General features: G+C 37.9%; 1 protein-coding gene across 4 annotated transcripts in view; it reads right to left on the reverse strand.

Moving 5' to 3' along the window:
• Nucleotides 1-21940, reverse strand: part of LOC134678794 (maternal protein pumilio) — a 354476-nt gene that overhangs the window by 247786 nt on the left and 84750 nt on the right. For all 4 annotated transcript variants that reach the window (XM_063537489.1, XM_063537487.1, XM_063537488.1 and 1 more), the window contains 2 exons: nt 20615-20715; nt 18289-18462 (listed from right to left, as the gene is read on the reverse strand). In XM_063537489.1, the coding sequence (XP_063393559.1) occupies nt 18289-18462; nt 20615-20715 (275 nt within the window). The remainder of the gene's footprint in view (nt 1-18288; nt 18463-20614; nt 20716-21940) is intronic.

Below are 21940 nucleotides of genomic sequence, written 5' to 3' on the forward strand. Positions count from 1 at the left end.
GTAATCATAGTGGTTTATTTAGTTAAGGTATCATAGTGGTTTTCCGGGTCAAGGACAGGGTCCCAGTCCGGGTCCAAGTCCGGGTCCGAATCCGGGTCCGGGTCCGAACCGGATCCGGGTATGAGTCCGGTTCTGGGTCTGGGTCCGAGTCCGGGTCCGGGTCCCAGTCCAACTCAAAATCGAAATCGAAATCACCAAACGTGTACTATGCGTCGTTGAAGAGTTCTGTTCTGGTCATCATCAGCAGTTCCACTTCATCAAATGCGACAGTTTTTTATGTAAATGCTTGCTTTATGATGAAAATACAAAAAAAACCTATACATGCCTTTAATCCTTATGGATTCCATCATCAGAACTTGACTTTGACAAAAATGTGGCTTAAAAACTTCACTTGCTTAACAAATATAACGAAGAGGACAAATCGCCAAACGTGAACTATGCGTCGTTGAAGAGTTCCGTTCTGATCATCATCAGCAGTTCCACTTCATCAAATGTCATTTTTTTTGGATGATATAGATTGATGATTTGTTGATAAGAACCCAAAAATTACTATATGTATGCCTTTAAGATTTGAAGAATTCCCTCGATTCCTCATGGATCCCGTCATCAGAACTGGGTTTTGGCAAAAACGGGACCAATATACATAAAATCAAAGAAAGAATTTTCAAAATCGGTCCAGTAATGACGGAGATATGGAGTAACAAACATAAAAAAATAAATAAACATACAGCCGAATTGATAACCTCCTTCTTTGAGATTTGGAAGTCGGTTAAAAACCCAGCGAGGTGGCATATTTTTTTTGCATATGGTATCATTTGTGTGTAGAGTAAATTTTCATATGCATATCTATCAGTGTTGGGCGTAATTAATTACTCGTGTAATTTAATTAGTAATTTAATTACATGTAATTGAATTACAATGTAATTGAATTACATAAAATTTAATTACATGTAATTAAATTTTCTGTGTAATTTGCAATTGTAATTACATTAATTAGTAATTAAATTACTCAATTACTTTTCATTTACCTTTTTAATAATATGCAAATATGAACAAATTTACTTGGAGTAATTATAAAGAAAAACTTTTATGAATTCCATAAATTCCATTATACGCTGGATAACGTTATAACATATTTTTTATCCCTGGAATCATACCTTTACAGGGTACTATGTGACAAACCACGTTGAATATGGCGGTTGGCGCTTACGTCGCGTAGCACCGCATTAGTATTGGGGCGCCGCTAATAATGACGTAAGCGCCGACCTAAGGTGCCTTTCGGGTTGGACTGTAGCAAAGGGGGGGCTGGGACTTAGAATTTTTTTTGACAAAGTGGTGTCATTATGACACTATTTTTAAATGATTGTAATGTGTAGGTCACGTCAAAATAAGCATCTTATACTGAAAAAACTTTTCTCTAAAATAAAAAATGGCTGAGTTAGACGCCTCCAAAGATTGATGTTTTTAAAGGGAGCTGGGACTTAGAAAATTTTCATCGCGAGTGGTGTCATTATGACATATATTTTAAATGATTGTTATAGAACACGTCAAAATAAGCTACTTTTACTTGAAAAACTTTTTTCTAAAATTTTATTAAGAACTGTTTTAAAACCCCTGTTTTTTTTCATTTTCTCAAAAAAAATTTTAAGTCCCAGAAACGGCCCCCCTTTTGATACAGTCCGCTATTTTCAATTTTAGAAAAAAGTTTTTCAAGTAAAAGTAGCCTATTTTAACGTGTTCTATCCGTTACAATCATTTAAAATATATGTCATAATGACACCACTCGCGATGAAAATTTTCTAAGTCCCAGCTCCCTTTAAAATCATCAATCTTTGGAGGCGTCTAACTCAGCCATTTTTTATTTTAGAGAAAAGTTTTTTAGTAAAAGATGCTTATTTTGACGTGATCTACACATTACAATCATTTAAAAATAGTATCATAATGACACCACTAAATCAGAAAAATATTCTAACTCCCAGCCCTCCCTTTGCTACAGTCCAACCAAAGTTAACATTGACAATGTTGCTAAGTCAAATTTAAAACCATTCAAAATGTTCATCTGATTTTGGAAATAAAGATGATCAATAACTTGCATTCTATAAAAGTAATTGTAATTCAAAAAAGTAATTAAATTACAAATTTCAATTACAAAATGTAATTAATAATTTAATTACTAATTACATTTTGCAATTGTAATTAGTAATTAAAATTTTAATTATTTTCCACATGTAATGGAAATTATTTGTTGGAATTACATTTTGTAATTGCAATTGTTAATTAGTAATTCAATTACTTTTTGCCCAACACTGATATCTATCCATTATCCCATCTATTCGTACGATAGGCCCGACTCCATGGCGAGAAAAATATCGTCAAGCTATTACGTTAGGGCCAACAATGCCACCATGCTAGACTGGGTGGATACCTGGTATCGAACAACGTGTCTTTTGTTATTAGGACGACGCACATACTTGATACCATCCGACGATATTAAATTAAACTTTCTCTCGTCACTCCATAAAGTTTTTAACCAATCGGCACTTGTCCACTACTTTTCACGGATCGCGAATGCTAATTGGGATACCTTATTTTTTGCTGAAATATGTATATTTTTTAAATGGGCGTCCACCATCTATTTCTTGCTCTATTAAGCGTATTTTAATAGTAAAAACAACAACCTTTACGTCATAGTTTTTATTAGTTAATTTTAAGGTGGTTCGCCTAGGTTACTCAAAACTTAACTCTCGCTAGATGGCACCACTTTTGCAAAATTTCAGGTTTTATTTTTTTGTGAAATGGTCATGGTATTTGTATACTTAAAAGTATGTTTCGCGCACTCTTTAAATAAATATTGAACAATTAAAGTAAACATTGAATACTTCATTGTGCAAAAACCACCTTTTTAATTCGACGGAGTGTTGCTGTCACGCTTTTTCCTAGTATTACTCACACATGCAAACAGTGTTTCCGTGATCCTTGTAGTAGACAATTTCACACAACGTAAGTATGTTGCATTGCAATAGCGTAACGGTATGTTCGTGGAAATAACTACGTGCAAGAGGATTGGGGTTCAAGACTGGTGCGAGTAGGTAATTTCTTTTTGTTTCTCCTTTGTGTTATCTTACCTTTAAACGAGCAATTATTATATATATGTTACTGTAAAAGCCCGAAGTACGGCAAAACCTAGGATTTACCGGTAAAACCTAGGTTTTACCGATGCCGATCGGTAAAAGCCCGAAATGTTAAATCTTACTAGTTTACTTCGGGCTTTTACCAACACCGATATGGTAAATCCTAGGTCTTACCACGGCAACCGGTAAAGTTTGAATCATGCACTGATTCTTGAGATTATTAGATGAAAAGTAGGTAGGTTTGGATCTCCCGGTTCTGCTGAAGGTGAAAGAGAACTCTACTAGCCTGCATCGTGGCTAGGCACCCAGGTTTAGGTATAGTTAACTTTAAAACCGAATCTGCAGCTGGCCACTTTATTGAGTAATACCGGGTGTGGCCTGTAATATGAGCAAAAAATTTAACTGTAGGCTGTACTCCTCATACTGACCAACGTTTGTTCAGCTACTTTTAAAAATACCTTGTGGTTTGATTTTTAATACACTTTAAAGTTTATTCTAAGACGCAATGTATTGCGAATTTTGTTATGTTTCAGGCGTGACAAGCAACGTCAATCACAATGATATGGCGTGGCGATGGCGTCCATTGAAGATAATATTTATTTTGTATGAAAAATAGGGAGTCTAAATGCCTCATAATTTTTAAAAGTTGTTGAACAAAAGTGTCACCGTTTGAGGAGTAAAATCGATGTTTTAATTATTTGCTCGTGTTACAGGCCACACCCGGTAGAAACGCGTTCCGTATGTGTTTCGCTTTCCAGATGACCAGGGTGCCTAGCCAAGGTGCCAATGGTTTACGCTCCGTAGCGACTGAAGCGCAGCCGTGTCTGTCGCATTAATATGGCAGAGTGATAGAGAGAGGTATTACCCTAACGTTCGCTACGGAGCGAACGACTGGCATCATGGCTAGGTACCCAGATTTAGGTATAGTTAAGATTACCGCCGAATCTGCAGCTGGCCACTGTATTGAGTAATAGAAAAGCGTTCCGTATGTGTTTCGCTTTCCAGATGACCAGGGTGCCTAGCCAAGATGCCAATGGTGTACGCTCCGTAGCGAACGAAGCGCAACCGTGTCTGTCGCATTAATATGACAGAGTGATAGAGAGAGGTATTACCCTAACGTTCGCTACGGAGCGAACGACTGGCATCTTGGCTAGGCACCCAGATTTAGGTATAGTTAAGTTTACCGCCGAATCTGCAACTGGCCACTGTATTGAGTAATAGAAACGCGTTCCGTATGTGTTTCGCTTTCCAGATGACCAGGGTGCCTAGCCAAGGTGCCAATGGTTTACGCTCCGTAGCGACTGAAGCGCAGCCGTGTCTGTCGCATTAATATGGCAGAGTGATAGAGAGAGGTATTACCCTAACGTTCGCTACGGAGCGAACGACTGGCATCATGGCTAGGTACCCAGATTTAGGTATAGTTAAGATTACCGCCGAATCTGCAGCTGGCCACTGTATTGAGTAATAGAAAAGCGTTCCGTATGTGTTTCGCTTTCCAGATGACCAGGGTGCCTAGCCAAGATGCCAATGGTGTACGCTCCGTAGCGAACGAAGCGCAACCGTGTCTGTCGCATTAATATGACAGAGTGATAGAGAGAGGTATTACCCTAACGTTCGCTACGGAGCGAACGACTGGCATCTTGGCTAGGCACCCAGATTTAGGTATAGTTAAGTTTACCGCCGAATCTGCAACTGGCCACTGTATTGAGTAATAGAAACGCGTTCCGTATGTGTTTCGCTTTCCAGATGACCAGGGTGCCTAGCCAAGGTGCCAATGGTTTACGCTCCGTAGCGACCGAAGCGCAGCCGTGTCTGTCGCATTAATATGGCAGAGTGATAGAGACAGGTATTACCCTAACGTTCGCTACGGAGCGAACGACTGGCATCTTGGCTAGGCACACAGATTTAAACGCTTTTTAAAAATCAAAAAACTATTACTTATGAAAGCAGAAGAATATAAATGATCGTATTTGATTTATAATTGTTACATATTTGCCGTAACTTATTTTTAAAATGTGTTTTTCAATTAAAAGACACGTCAAGATTGTTTACCTTATTTCTAATGCTAAAAAAAACAAACTATAGTAATAATTGTGTTTTTCATTCATAGACAAAATCCATTATTTTATCCACAGGAAATTTTATATATCTCTTTTTTATTGCAGTGAGGATGTCCTGATTGTAAAAATAAGAGAGATTAGGTAGAGTATAATTTCTAATTTTCTTTGTCAAAAATAAACGAATACGTGTAGCCCATACCATACTTAATCAATCGATTTATGATAATAAGAAAAATTCAATAAAAATAAAAAAACAATACGAAATTTAGATGTAACAAAAATACAAAAAGTTATGTTCCAGCATACAATTGACTGGGGATCGAACCGGGAATCTTCCGTTTGTAAGCAAAAAAGCGACTGTTTGCATAACACGCCATGATAGTTCTTAGCTAAGCTGACGAACTTCGGGACTTATTCTCGCTTAGGTCAATTAAGTACCTGTCAAACGTCAGTGTCAACAAAATTGCACTAAACATGACGGCACTCCAAATTCGCGCCGTGGTCAGCCCGGCAACGTCGGAAATGGTATGGCAACGTCGCAAATGTATCTGTACACGACATTTGTGACACACACATACGTAAAATTGATGAAAATTTAACTATGATTTTTGCATGATTTCTGTATGAAACATTGTTTTCCTGTTAATTTCGCGCAAACGAATATTCGAAGGAAGATAAATGCGGAAATATTTATGTACTAATAGTGTGTAGTTACTTAATGAGCTTTGATTGAATTTTGTATGAAAATCGAACCACCTTAAATTGTTACTGTACGCTTCCATGGGAGTTCAACTGAAATCTTTTTTATTACACGATCAGTTGTAATAGAAGTCGTTTTTCGAGGACAACCGCTTCTAGGCTTATTTGTGATGCAGTTTCGAGCCTTGAACTGCTTATTCCAGACAGAAATCAGATGCAGTGATACACCACAAGTCCGCGAAACCTCAGCTTGCTACTTATCTTTCTAAAGTGCAGCCGCACCAGCTTGCTTGAAATCGTTCGAATATGCTTTATGTTTGGCATATTAAGACAAGTATTCAGATGTAATTACTTCCAAAATATTTAAATACTGCAACTCTGTTCTCAAAAAAATGGTAAAAAATAACCGAGTCATAATACTTTTGAACCAGTAAATTGTAATTTTTTGTGCCAAGTTTATATTTTCATTCGATGGATGAAACTAAGCTTTTTACGGGTTTCAAGAAGCTTTAAGCCAATGATTAAATTATCAAAAATACTAATATGTTTCATACAATACGAGGGGTGGTACGTAACTTTGTTTGGACTAGTTAGGAGGTGAACATATCAAAAGTCCCCGGCCGTAGCCCCGGTGCTGGGGGGTAGAGGGGGAAAAGAAGGTCTCATTTTTCGGTTTTTCACTTATATCTTGGAAATTTTGCGTCTTAGCGACATGACTACTAAGACAAACCAAAAGCTGATAAAATTTGTTACAAGTTTTATTCAGTCAAGTTTTTCGATATCTTGAATAGTTTTTGAGATATCCGCTCTTGAAAGTTTATTTAGGGCTTTCAATTTTATCTTGACATCTACATTAGTGACGCTGCTAGACCGTGTTTGGTATCATTTTCGTATAGGTAAATCGGGGGAGCTGAATTCAGTTTTGGTATCACATTGACACCATTCCTCAGAAAAAACATATAAACTTTAAACAAATACCTTTTTTTTAAATTCCTCTTGACGCTTAAACCGCTCAACCGATTTAATTGAAATTTGGTATACAGATATTTCGAGTCCCAAGACAGGACATAAGATACTTTTTATCTCAATAATCATCCTTTAAAGTTGTGAAATGGAGTATGGGGGGAATTCAACTTCGTCGACGAAACTGAATTCCTGAGGTTAATACTGCTCAAGGTAAGGTTTGAAGTCATGTTTGGTATCACTTTCATCTAAATCACAGATGTATTCCGTCCTAAATTTCATCTAAACCGGTTCAGCGGTTATTGACTCCCCATACAAACTTCCACCCCACTTTTCACACCCTCAAAAGATGCTTTTGGTTATAAAAACTATCCTATGTCCTGTGTCGAGACTGAAACTATTTCTATACCAAATTTCAACGAAATTGGTTCAGCGGTTTAAGCGTGAAGATGGATTAAAAAAAATATATTTTTTTAAATTTTGGTTTTACTTCGAAATAGTGTCAATGTGATACCATAAAACATACATACCGGTCAAAATCATAACCCTCCTTTTGCTTTGCCGTAGTCGGGTAATGAATTCAGCATCCCCGATTTATACGAAAATGATACCAAACATGGCCTAACAGCTTCACTGATGTAGATATCAAGATAAAATTAAAATCCCTAAATAAACTTTCAAGAGCGGGTATCTCAAAAACTATTCAAGATATCGAAAAACTTGACTGGATAATACTTGTAACTAATTTTATCCGCTTTCGGTTTGTCTTAGTGGTCATGTCGCTAAGACGCAAAGTTTCCAAGATATCAATGAAAAACCGAAAAATTCGACCTTCTTACCACCCTCTACCCCCCAGCAGCGGGGCTACAGCCGGGGACTTTTGATATGTTCACCTCCTAACTAGTCCAAATAAAGTTACGGAGTCAAAAATTGTGTTCCTAGCATTTCCCTCTACAACTTTTTTTGAGGATTCATTTCCTGACCTACTTGTATACGAGGGTCGCACTGAAATATTCGGGAATGGGACACTTAGAAATAACATAATAGAATGAGGCATATAATTTATAAAAATGTAACTCTTTATAAAACTTTTAAGGTATATTCCATTTGGTTGTCATTTATATTTAAAATTTACTGACAATTTGAAAATTGTATGTCGAACATTATTTGAATTTTTGGCCAAGTGATTTTTCGGATCACATTTTTAAACGGTTTTCAATATGCCCTCAGCGAACAAATAAAAGTTACAATGGGCTTCTGTTATTTTTTTATGAACTAGAGTTCATCGTACGCTCGTTTGCAGTTAAAATTATATATGAAAGTCACTTTCATTTTATCCCATGGGTGATCTTAAAGAAGCATGTCATTCCAAAGCGACGTCAAAATTTAAGATCGCATTTGTGCTGTTAATTAAAAAGACTGCCAAAAAAGTTGCATATCGGCAGATTTCGACATTCCTAAATATTCATATGACAACAGTAAAAAAATCTTTTATATATAGATATATGTAAAAAAAACTTCAATTCCGTTGGCTACTCTACGAATTTCATACAAAACCACTAAGGCCCCAAAATCGCCATACAAAAAGGACTTTGGGATTATGAGCCGTGTGCATTACAGAATGATTACTTTCAAAAGAAAATTTATATGCGTGGTCAGTTTGAGTTTAAGTATGCATTAAAATAAAGATTGACTGTCTAGATGCGACAGTTTTCTCTATTCCCGACATTTTCAGTGCAACCCTCGTATTTATCTTAAAGTTATTTTTTCAACAAGTTAGGCCATTGTTAATGAACAAAATTTTCTCGAAATTCCTTCTTCACTGAAAACGAAAAAAAAAATGTATAAATAACTATTGTAAAATGTTGTCGCTTTCTAGAGCCCTTCTCATATACATGCTTAATAAGATCACGCTATAAACGTTCTGAAAAAATTAATAACATTGTTTTATATTTTACAATTTTACCTTGATTTTTCGTTCTAAGTCAATTTTCTATGTTATTCTAAAACTTATTTTAAGCAAACTATTAACTTTATTAAAACTTATATAATGTGATCTTATTAAGCATGTATATGAGAAGGGCTCTAGAAAGCGACAAAATTTTACAATAGTTATTTATACATTTTATTTTCGTTTTCAATAAAGAAGGAATTTAGAGAAAAATTTGTTTATTAACAATTGCATAACTCATTGAAAAAATAACTTTAAGATAAATTTATACAAGTAGTACATTTGTTGGCATGTTTTAAATACACCATTTTTTTTTTTTTAAATTCATACAATCAACTATGTATATAAAATTGAAAAACCAGAACGGGATAAAAAACGAACGAAGAAGAGAGATGGCGCCTTACAAATTTCTAAAAAAGTTTTTGACACGTATCTCGAATACAACGCACGTATGATAAGAAAAAACTGTTTAAATCTATTATCTACATATGAGAATAAAACTAGATCATAAAAACTATTAGGCCAAGCAATAAGAAGTTATAGAGGGAAATGCTAGGAATACAATTTTTGACTACGTAACTTTGTTTGGACTAGTCAGGGGGTGAACATATCAAAAGTCCCCGGCCGTAGCCCCGCTGCTGGGGGGTAGAGGGGGAAAAGAAGGTCTCATTTTTCGGTTTTTCACTTATATCTTGGAAATTCTGCGTCTTAGCGACATGACTACTAAGACAAACCAAAAGCTGATAAAATTTGTTACAAGTTTTATTCAGTCAAGTTTTTCGATATCTTGAATAGTTTTTGAGATATCCGCTCTTGAAAGTTTATTTAGGGCTTTCAATTTTATCTTGATATCTACATTAGTGACGCTGCTAGACCGTGTTTGGTATCATTTTCGTATAAATCGGGGGTGCTGAATTCAGTTTTGGTATCACATTGACACCATTCCTAAGAAAAAACATATAAACTTTAAACAAATACCTTTTTTTTTTAATTCCTCTTCACGCTTAAACCGCTCAACCGATTTAATTGAAATTTGGTATACAGATAATTCGAGTCCCAAGACAGGACATAAGATACTTTTTATCTCAATAATCATCCTTTAAAGTTGTGAAATGGAGTATGGGGGGAATTCAACTTCGTCGACGAAACTGAATTCCTGAGGTTAATACTGCTCAAGGTAAGGTTTGAAGTCATGTTTGGTATCACTTTCATCTAAATCACAGATGTATTCCGTCCTAAATTTCATCTAAACCGGTTCAGCGGTTATTGACTCCCCATACAAACTTCCACCCCACTTTTCACACCCTCAAAAGATGCTTTTGGTTATAAAAACTATCCTATGTCGTGTGTCGAGATTTAAACTATTTCTATACCAAATTTCAACGAAATTGGTTCAGCGGTTTAAGCGTGAAGAGGGATTTAAAAAAATATTTATTTTTAAATTTTGGTTTTACTTCGGAATGGTGTCAATGTGATACCATAAATGAATTCAGCACCCCCGATTTATACGAAAATGATACTAAACATGGCCTAACAGCTTCACTGACGTAGATATCAAGATAAAATTAAAATCCCTAAATAAACTTTCAAGAGCTTATCTCAAAAACTATTCATGATATCGAAAAACTTGACAGGATAAAACTTGTAACTAATTTTATCAGCTTTCGGTTTGTCTTAGTAGTCATGTCGCTAAGACGCAAAGTTTCCAAGATATCAATGAAAAACCGAAAAATTCGACCTTCTTACCACCCTCTACCCCCCAGCAGCGGGGCTACAGCCGGGGACTTTTGATATGTTCACCTCCTAACTAGTCCAAACAAAGTTACGGAGTCAAAAATTGTGTTCCTAGCATTTCCCTCTACAACGTTTTTTGATCATTCATTTCTTGACCTATATCGCTTTCGATGCGTATTTAATTTACAATAAGAAAAAGAAATTTTCATAACATTCTTCATTTTACGACTATCGTCTATTTTCGGAAACTCTCGGTTGCTTTCGTTTGGCGGTGCTACAGACTAGACCAAATTATCCGTAAGTTAAAGTAACCTAAATTATGTTTGTCATGTTGGTATACAGGTATTTCTGAGTTTTTTTACACGAAGTAAAATAAAAAGTGCTGCCAACCTCAACCTTAGTCCATAGCCCATACGAGTGCCTTATGCCACAAAAGAGATAGGTACAGAAATCAATCTACATACAAAGCGCGCTCGAGCAACGCACACATAGACACTGCTCACGGACACGATATCTCGGACCAGTTGGGACCAGTGCGAGCGCGAGTGCCATCCGCTTGAGATACGCGTCTGTGAACTTTTTTGTGCAATAATGGAGAAACAAAACAAAAAGTTATTATAACTGTACAGTGGACGGCTGTTTAAATTCAACATTAACCGGTGAATTGTCGTTTTTTATGCTACCAGTGGTTTCAGAGAGAATGCGTATGCGAATTTATTACATTGTTCATGAGAATGCGAAATTATTACACTTTAAAATATAATAATCGTGCATTTCGCCAATCTCGAAATTATCGCAAGATATTTTCTGTGGGAAATTTGTAATATAACAATGACATTAAAATTAAAATACCTATATATTTGAGTTATTAATGTTATTATTAATTTATATTTCCATTCTTCCCGTTTCATCATCAACAATAAATCAAACAACTAGATACGAGATACGATACGATGGATACGAGTGCAACTACCACGATAGTTTTTTGTGCATAAGTCATAGTTCGCGACAATCGCAACCCTAGAGCGACCGCCGAGCGTAGGTATGAAAAGTAAAGTACATACATGTGATTGACTTCTGTACTTATCTGTTTTGTGCTTATGCCATTTATGACATATCAATCAAATTAATATATATTTTTTTTTATTGATCAAATAAGTTACACAGCATTACAGTATAAAACCAAGGCACTATGAAACTACAAAGTAAAAGAAAAGACAAAGAAAAACAATACACATAAAAAATTAAATTAACTAAACATTAGATTTGGGCGACGACGTAACGGCGTGGCTCCGTAGCGTCGTCTGACTCGGCGTAGGGTTCGGCAGGTTGCCCCGGAACCGCCGAAACACCACACCCTTCGGCCAGAAGTCCGCGCTTGCGACTTCGCTTCGTTTGCGCTTGTGATTATACAGTGAAACCTGGTTAATTGGCACCTGGATAAATGGAAAACCTCAATAATTGCAACCAAAAGTCCGGTCCCGGTCCCTTGAGACCAAAAGGCCTCTATAATTGAAATTTTGGAACCTCTATAATTGCAATTTAGATTTTAGTGCTTTTCGTAATTTTGCCTCTATAATTGACCACATCGCAACTCTAGACCTCTATAATTGGCACTGTGCTAAAAAAATCCCTTATTTTTGCTCTTGTTTTTACCTCTATTATTGAAACGAGTCACTTATTACCTCTGTAATTGAAATAATGTAGTTGTAGACCGCAGAAACAATATTGTAATAGCAATGATCATTTTATTTATATCTCCATCCAGAATTCAATTTATTTATTGGGTATCTATCACAGCCTGTAGTAGGTGAAATAGTTTTCATCAATAAAAAACAAAGTAGGTATGCTTTTTACATTCTAATAAAACTTTCTTTTACAATTCAAGGGATTTTTTTAAACCCAAATGATAAGAAAATAAAGTGGTAATTAATGTAGTGTAAAAGTGCAAGTATAGACAGAAGCAATATATAGACCAGAAACCCAGAACGTAAGCGTGTAAATCTACTTTAAATGGTTATTTGCACCTCCATAAAAGAAATTTGTCAGAACGCAACCTCTATTAATGAAAACCTCTATAATTGACACGACGATTTTTTGAACCTCGTTAATTGACGCGACCTGCTTAAATGAAAAACCTGGTTAATTGACAAAAAATGGCCGGTCCCTTAAGATTGCAATTATCCAGGTTCCACTGTAGTATGATTATCGTGTTAATAATTTGTATTTTATTGTTTTAAATTTCTTTTTGAGTTGTATTATTCAGATTGAATTTCATGGCTTCGGCAAACCTTGTCATTCGTCCAGGGAAAGGGCTGCCGAGATGAGCCAAAAATACAAAGTTATACAATGGGAGACGAGCGTACTTGGGACAACAAAATGGGAGACGCCCGATGGCGAGAGCTACCGCAAGATCGCAAGAAACATGACGTGATCTGGTATCGGAGGCCAGGTGAGTCCTTTGGATCGTTGCGTCACCTTAGCCGTAGTAAGTAATGTTAAGATCCAGAAAGGGAAATGGGGACTACCTACGTTTGTATGAAAAGGCGATTTATGGGTGGTGGTCGTTCATATTCGTCCTAAAGCGGAAAATAAGTAATCTAATGAACGTTTTTGCAACTAGGCTTACAACAATAAGTAATAATTTTATGTTAAAACAAGTTAAATAAATACCTCCGTACGTTATAAGAAATTTTAGAATTATGTTATCCAAATAACGGCTACCTACTTGACAAATAAGAAATCCCTATCACACTTATAAACCCTGGCAGGGTTGAATACATAATAATGTCGGTATTTAACTAAACATAAGACAAACTCTTTATTTCATTTACGCGAGCGGAGCTGCGGGCCCGTCTAGTATTTAATGTCTTTAAAATCATATTTAATGTTACGTAGGTAATGGTTTTTTCACGCCGTGCGCGTTTCTCGAATATGAGGCGCGGAGGGCTGTGTTCAGCATTGAATAAAAATTATAAATAATGGAGATACAGTTCTGCAAGTAAGGAATGTTTGATTGGAAATATCCCCCTCTTTTATAATATTAATTTTGGTTTCTTAAATAATAATACTTTATGAGATATTTGGGAAATAAGACAAATCTACTTTTTTCTCCCTTTTTTTGTTAATAACTTTTGTAATTTTTTGTATGCTAATACCCACTTCGAATACATTTTTCTAGATATCATTACGAATCTAATGAGGTAGCACACGTATTTTTAGGAGTATTATATATATTTTTCATCGTTTTCCGTACCTCGAACAGACTATAATAACACGTTACATATGACTTGTTTTTACTGTTTGTTTGTTCTAAAGTTAAAGATTGTTAAGGGTTAAAGAATAAGCCCAGGTAGTATAATAAACAAAGGATTAGCGTGAACAATGAATTACTCACACACAAAGATAGTAACTTTCTAGCATGACCTAGATGAGAAAACCAAATTTTCTTAGCAGTTTTTTGCTTCAGAGCGAATCTTAAAGCGTATCAGTAACTATTTATCGCCTGACCGCCTGTTGTTTACCTCTGCCTGTATTTCTGTTTTCTTTTGTATTGTCTTCTTTTATTGAGGTGTGCAATAAAGAGTATTTGTATTGTATTGTATTGTATTTAAGTAGTTGCAGGTTGTTGAATTGCACATCACACTTGCCAAATCTTTCTAAACCGTGAAAAGTTACTAAAGTATTTCAATAAACAAATTATTCGTGGCAATCCATTCGACGAATAAATTATTCGCGGATAAATTATTCGCCGTTAATTTATTCGAATAAGAATAATCATCCGATATTTTTATTCGTTTTCGCGATAAATTTTGTTATTTTTATTCGTCATTCGTCATTCGAATGAAATTTGCCCATCTCTGCTTGTAATAAGGCCCTATTTAACATGGCCCGATACAAGGCAGAATTCCTAACCTCAAAATCGTAGAGAAATTCCGCTTTTATAATGTTCTGTGAACTGTCCGTGAATTTCTAATAACTATCGGGACTTTCATTTCATGTTTGGAGCCTAACAAGTTTAGCGAGTGTTGGGCCAAACTTGTATGGGAGCAGAACATCATCCTTGCGCTACGACGCACGCAAAAATAATCAAATTTCATTCCCCTTTAGAAACCCGCTTACTGAATAACCTATTATCACATTAGGACATGGAACAATCATCATCATCATTTTAGGGTTCCGTACCCAAAGGGTAAAACCGGGCAAGTGCGAGTCGGACTCTCGCACGAAGGGTTCCGTACCATAATGCAAAAAAAAACGGATAAAATAGCAAATAATAAAACGGTCACCCATCCAAGTACTGACCACACCCGACGTTGCTTAACTTTGGTCAAAAATCACGTTTGTTGTATGGGAGCCCCACTTAAATCTTTATTTTATTCTGTTTTTACCCGACTACGGCAACGCAAAAGGAGGGTTATGATTTTGACCGGTATGTATGTGGGTATGTATGTATGTATGTATGTATGTTCATCTGTTCCCTCATAACTTCTAAAGTACTTATTATAATTTAATAAACGATGTGTCATTCGAATCGTCTTAATCGTCCGCTGGTATATGGCGTCACAAAAAATAGAACACTGAGCCCGCTAGAGGTCATAAAGTCACGAACCAAAAAACTAAAATTAAGTAATGATGATGTGTTATACATCATTGGAAAGAGCTCAATTAGCACATTTCAAATATATAAATATTGTTAGCGTTTGCACCCGGCTTTGCTTGCATGCGCCAGATAAAACATTAAATTTTCGGTTAGGTGATTCGAACTATGAATCTACAAGCGCTCTGGATTCTATCCGCGTGTTACGCGACTACGGCGATACAAGAAGGTTTTTGCAAAAGAAATTTGTTTGGCCGCTATACATGGTGTTTTTTTAATGTCCTGCAACATTTTATAACGTGAATAGGTATAGAAGTCCTGATCAGCCAAAATGTATGAAACAGTCAATTTTTTTACAAGATACGTACGCGTTCCGAAGCCGGGCGCCTTCGGCGCCCTCGTACTAAAATTGTCGGGCGTAGCCCGATGTACGCGTTCCAATACTAAAAGAGTCGGGCGTAGCCCGACATACGCGTTCCAAAGCCGGGCGCCGAATCGGCGCCCTCATACGAAAAGAGTCGGGCGGAGCCCGACGTACGCGTTCCAAAGCCGGGCACCTTCGGCGCCCTCATACTAAAAGAGTCGGGCGGAGCCCGACGTACGCGTAGCAAAGCCGGGCGCCTTCGGCGCCCTTATACTAAAAGTGTGCTACACATACGCGTTCCAAAGCCGGGCGCCTTCGGCGCCCTCATACTAAAAGAGTCGGGCGGAGCCCGACGTACGCGTTGCAAAGCCGGGCGCCTTCGGCGCCCTCATACTAAATGAGTCGGGCGGAGCCCGACGTACGCGTTCCAAAGCCGGGCGCCTTCGGCACCCTCATACTAAAAGAGTCGGGCGGAGCCCGACGTACGTGTTCCAAAGCCGAGCGCCTTCGGCGCCCTCATACTAAATGAGTCGGGCGGAGCCCGACGTACGCGTTCCAAAGCCGGGCGCCTTCGGCACCCTCATACTAAAAGAGTCGGGCGGAGCCCGACGTACGCGTTCCAAAGCCGGGCGCCTTCGGCGCCCTCATACTAAAAGAGTCGGGCGAAGCCCGACGTACGCGTTGCAAAGGCGGGCGCCTTCGGCGCCCTCATACTAAAAGTGTCGGGCGTAACCCGACGTACGCATTCCAAAGCCGGGCGCCCTCGGCGCCCTCATACTAAAAGAGTCGGGCGGAGCCCGACGTACGCGTTGCAAAGCCGGGCGCCTTCGGCGCCCTCATACTAAAAGAGTCGGGCGGAGCCCCACGTTCGCGTTCCAAAGCCGGGTACCTTCGGCGCCCTCATACTAAAAGAATCGGGCGTAGCCCGACGCACGCGTTCCAAAGCCGGGCGCCTTCGGCGCCCTCATACTAAAAGTGTCGAGCGTAACCCGATGTACGCGTTCCAAAGCCGGGCGCCGTCGGCGCCCTCATACTAAAAGAGTCGGGCGTAGCCCGACGTACGCGTTCCAAAGACGGCCGCCTTCGGCGCCCTCATAGGCACTAAAGGAGTCGGGCGTAGCCCGATATAGGCGGCGCTCTGCGTGCATTTCTGTACTGAGGACGCCCTCGCAAAAGTAATATAAAGTGACTTCAAAAAGTTAGTAACGAAATCATGACCCCAAAATTAATTAAATAAAAAATAAGTTCAAAAACTAAAACCCGACTACTGCAAATCGCGCTCTAAAAAGTATGAAACAAGATAGAATTCTTATCTAAAATTATCAAGCAGGAAATATTATAAATGTTACCATTTTTTTTATATAAAAAACAACGTAATATAATTTACTGATTTTTTTATATATTTACAGAGATTCAGAGGATAGCCGTGGTCGTATGCCATATTACTTTTAAGTTTATAATCGTGGCATACGACCACGGCGATCCTCTGAATCTCTGTAAATATATAAAAAAATCAGTAAATTATATTACGTTGTTTTTTATATAAAAAAATGGTAACATTTATAATATTTCCTGCTTGATAATTTAAGATAAGAATTCTATCTTGTTTCATACTTTTTAGAGCGCGATTTGCAGTAGTCGGGTTTTAGTTTTTGAACTTATTTTTTATTTAATTATTAGTATTTGTTGTTATAGCGGCAACAGAAATACATCATCTGTGAAAATTTCAACTGTCTAGCTATCACGGTTCGTGAGATACAGCCTGGTGACAGACAGACGGACGGACGGACGGACAGCGAAGTCTTAGTAATACGGTCCCGTTTTACCCTTTGGGTACGGAACCCTAAAAACGGGACCATATTAAGACTCCATTATATTGATTGAAACTAACACCATTTTCACTCGTGCTTTTATAATTCCCGTGTTAGTTATAAAAGTATAAGACTCTATTACCCGTCTGCCTGTCACCGGGATGTATCTCATGAACCGTGATAGCTAAACAGTTGACATATTCACAGGCGATGTATTTATGTTGCCGCTATAACAACAAATACTAAAAACAGAATAAAATAAATATGTATACAAGTGGGGCTCCCACACAACAAACGTGATTTTATTGCCGTATTTTGCGTAATGGTACGGAACCCTTCGTGCACGAGTCCGACTCGCACTTGGCCCATTTTTTATTATTATTTCATCGCATGTTTGAGATAAGCACTTACAAAATATTACCAGGGCAGAGGCTAGCTCTTAGCAAAGAAAATTTATTGTAATAGAGGAGAGGTTGATGTCTAAGAAAAGAACGTGCCCCTTTGTTTGACATTCAAAACAGATGGCACTGTGTTGCGCCGTATGTTTTGCGATCATTGAATTATAAAACGTCAACTTCTGACAATCAGAGTTACCGTAAAATATATAGAAGAGCTTACCCCTCTGCCGAAAACCTTGCACAAGTGTGCAAACTTTTGTATGGAATGACATGGCTATTTGTATTTTACGTACAGAGGGGTAAGCTCTTAAAGGCGTACGTTACGTACAAATCACGTAGAAATAGTAAAACATTTGACTCGGCAGAAAAATCGGCAGGCCGTATTGTACAGAAAATGACAGCAATGACTAGTGAGTGAGCTAGTGAGTTCCTAAATGCTCTAAGAGCTGTATAGCGCAATTTCGTTTACTTGTCAAATTCGAAGCACGAAATTGTCTTCGATTATACGCATCTTAATCAAAGTATCTTTGCTCTTAGTCTATAACCCGGAGCCTAAGTTTACTAGTGTACAACTCACCTGCACATCGAAAGGTTGGTGATGTTGAGAGGAATCAGGTGCTGACTGCACGACCGAGGCCCCATTGACGAGATTAGGAGCAGCTCCTGCGGCGACGCCGCCGCTGGCGCCCGTAACGCCGCCCACGCTCCCGACACCGCCCACGGTGCCTACTCCACCAACACCTCCGCCATACTGTAAAAATAGTTACATTCGTGCTAAGTGTGTCATTTAACACCAGTCCCGATATGACTTATGAATGAAAATAAGACACAGGACAAGAACATAATGTCACTTGCACACTAACAATAAACGACGGTTTTTAATGCATTTGAGAAAAAAAATCCACAATAATCATTTATTGGTTACAATGGTTACATTACATACGAAGATTACTAGATAAGTATTGAAGAACCACTTTAACTTTTACAATTGCTCGAAGTATTACGTCACAGTTAATACACTTACTCATGGGTAACAAATTAACAATTAATCATCAAAAATATCTATCCATTTGTTTTCTGGAAGTGCACCACACTCAGATGTGTGCTGTGTGGTGTACTGTCCAGGTGGTTATATGAAAATATTAATGAAAGGTACAAAATCTTGACGACACAATTCTACAGCAACGCCAACTTCATTTGGCTTGTACTCGCAAACTATAAAGGTACAATTTTTTTCAAGTACTTAAGTACCAATTCGCTGACCCAATATTTCATTGCATGTTTGAGAAAAAATATTTTTCACCACACCAGCTCGGAAAGGCTTGCTTTGCACTTCAAGAACTGATAGCAAAGTTGCATTTTATTCTCATGTGAGGCAAAGTAATCAAATGCAAATTTTGAGTTGTTTTCTTATGTTGGCTGGTAGAATTGACTTTTAAATGATGATTATGGATGATAAATATTTAAAAATAACATTCATTTGGATTTGATTTGTTTTGATTTTGTTTGATATTTTACATTTAATATTTGCCTCGGGTTGGTGTGGTGAAAAATTTTGTGTTTCACTCGGGGGCAAATTTTGTCTAACCCTCGTGCTTTGAAACCCTCGCAACGCTCAAGATCCCATTTTTCGAACCACGAGCGAAGCGAGTGGTTCAATTTTGGAATCTTTCACTTGCTCGGGTATCAATATTAGCACGAGCGGTTAAACAACAACTTTGCCCCTTGTAAAACAAATAACTATTGCAAAGATCAGTTTGAACTGAATTTATAAATAATATTTTATTTTGCTAAACGCCCTTAAGAATTGTGAGTCATAGTAGGTAATAATTGTTTGGTGTTACCGGTTTTGACGTCCTTTTGTCGTTCTGCATTTTAGTGAAAAGATTATTTCGTTTCTTAAATACGAATAATAATTTTAATTTTTAACAAGCAGAAACGTCTGCGAACGATGCTATTAAGCTTAGAATAAATTTAAAAGTGGAAAAATTACTGTCTTGGGTGAGACTTGAACTCACGGCCTCTGGATCGATACTCCAGCGCCCTGCCATCTGAGCCACCAAGACCTCATCCCTAGCCAGCAAATCTTTCCACCATATTATAGGTCAAGGGGACCCTTAGCGACATCTACCGTAAGAGTGTTATACTTCTTAAACGGCTACCGGAGTTCCAAGTCATATTGGAAATTCACCAGTTACGATATATTATAGGTCAAGGGGACCCTTAGCGACATCTACCGTAAGAGTGTTATACTTCTTAAACGGCTACCGGAGTTCCAAGTCATATTGGAAATTCACCAGTTACGATGTGCTACCCATACTAATTTTAATTTTTAACAAGCAGAAACGTCTGCGAACGATGCTATTAAGCTTAGAATAAATTTAAAAGTGGAAAAATTACTGTCTTGGGTGAGACTTGAACTCACGGCCTCTGGATACCCTTTCTCTGGATGGCCTTTGCTGGCTAGGGATGAGGTCTTGGTGGCTCAGATGGCAGAGCGCTGGAGTATCGATCCAGAGGCCGTGAGTTCAAGTCTCACCCAAGACAGTAATTTTTCCACTTTTAAATTTATTCTAAGCTTAATAGCATCGTTCGCAGACGTTTCTGCTTGTTAAAAATTAAAATTAGTATGGGTAGCACATCGTAACTGGTGAATTTCCAATATGACTTGGAACTCCGGTAGCCGTTTAAGAAGTATAACACTCTTACGGTAGATGTCGCTAAGGGTCCCCTTGACCTATAATATGGTGGAAAGATTTGCTGGCTAGGGATGAGGTCTTGGTGGCTCAGATGGCAGAGCGCTGGAGTATCGATCCAGAGGCCGTGAGTTCAAGTCTCACCCAAGACAGTAATTTTTCCACTTTTAAATTTATTCTAAGCTTGACGAATAATAATATTAATACCTGTTGAGTGCTTGCAAAACTGTTGTTGTCAAATTGAGGATGTTGTTCCATTTGTAACACCAGCTCTATATGCTGGTTCATGGAATCGTTCAGAGTCATACCTGAAATGTACCAAATAAAAAAACAATTTTAAAAAATTAGGGGACAATTTAAATATACACAGACTGATAATATCCACATAGGCCGAGAGGCAGCAACACATTTCCATGTCATGACCAAGTTGGTCCCTCGAAAGATCATTCACATAATTTTGTACAACAATCCAAATATTGTAACATGAGGCGATAGTGAACGGTAGCTGCGGCCCCGTTATTATTAACCGACTTCAATTTCATAGAAGGAGGAGGTTCTGTATTCGGATGTCGCTATATTTTTTTTATATACGCTCACCGATTACTCCCGACATCCGTAGTCCGATTTGAGAAATTCTTTTTTTGTTTGAAAGGAGCTACCTCCAAGTTGGTCCCATATTAATTTGGCACTGTTCTGATGATGGGATCCATGAGGAATTGAGGGAACTCCTCAATTTTTAAAGGCACATGCATGGTGATTTGGGTGTTTTCTTAAGCAACTTAAGGATTTTCTCTTTCTATTTGATGAAGTAGACCTGATGATGATGATGATATTTTTTTTAATCTAGTATATTTAGCATTTACTCCAGCACCTGTGATCAGATTTGAGTAATTATTTTTTTGTTTGGAAGAAGTTACCTCCAAGGTGTTTCCGTATTGTTTTTGGTTCTAGTCTGATATTGGAATCCATGAGGAATTGAGGGAACTCCTCAATTTTTAAGGGCACGTGTAAAGTGGTTTCGGTGTTTTCTAAAGCAACTCGAGCATTTGTGCAAATGTAGCCTTACCATGAGTTTGATGCTACCCCCGATCAGGTGCCTTACCACGAGTTTGACATTGACATATTCGCTGACGTCTTCGTAACTTACTTTTTATGCATCTCGCTCGCACTAATATGCCAGTACGAGAAAGGAGCATTTCTAAAGTTACACACACGCTAGCGAATATACTTACTAATCGGTAGTTAGGGTTAGGAGTAAAGGGGTCAGGGATTAAAGGGTCGGGGAATGGTGGTAGAAGGGTTGCTGGTTTAGGGTCGAGGGGTTCTGTGATCAAAGGTTGATGCGCTGTGAGGTTGAGTGATCGGGGGGTTGAGGGATGGGGGCAGTGGCGTGGCGAAGGATGGATTTAGTGTAGTGACAGGAATTATAATTTCCCAGGTGGACTCGAGAAAAATCCTGATTATTTATTAATGTAATAGGTATACGAAATTAGTATTAAACAAGATCTTGTTTTTCATTCATGCGTCGTGCTC

The sequence above is a fragment of the Cydia fagiglandana genome, chromosome Z (assembly GCF_963556715.1).
Source record: "Cydia fagiglandana chromosome Z, ilCydFagi1.1, whole genome shotgun sequence".
In the NCBI taxonomy this organism is placed as follows: Eukaryota; Metazoa; Arthropoda; class Insecta; order Lepidoptera; family Tortricidae; genus Cydia; species Cydia fagiglandana.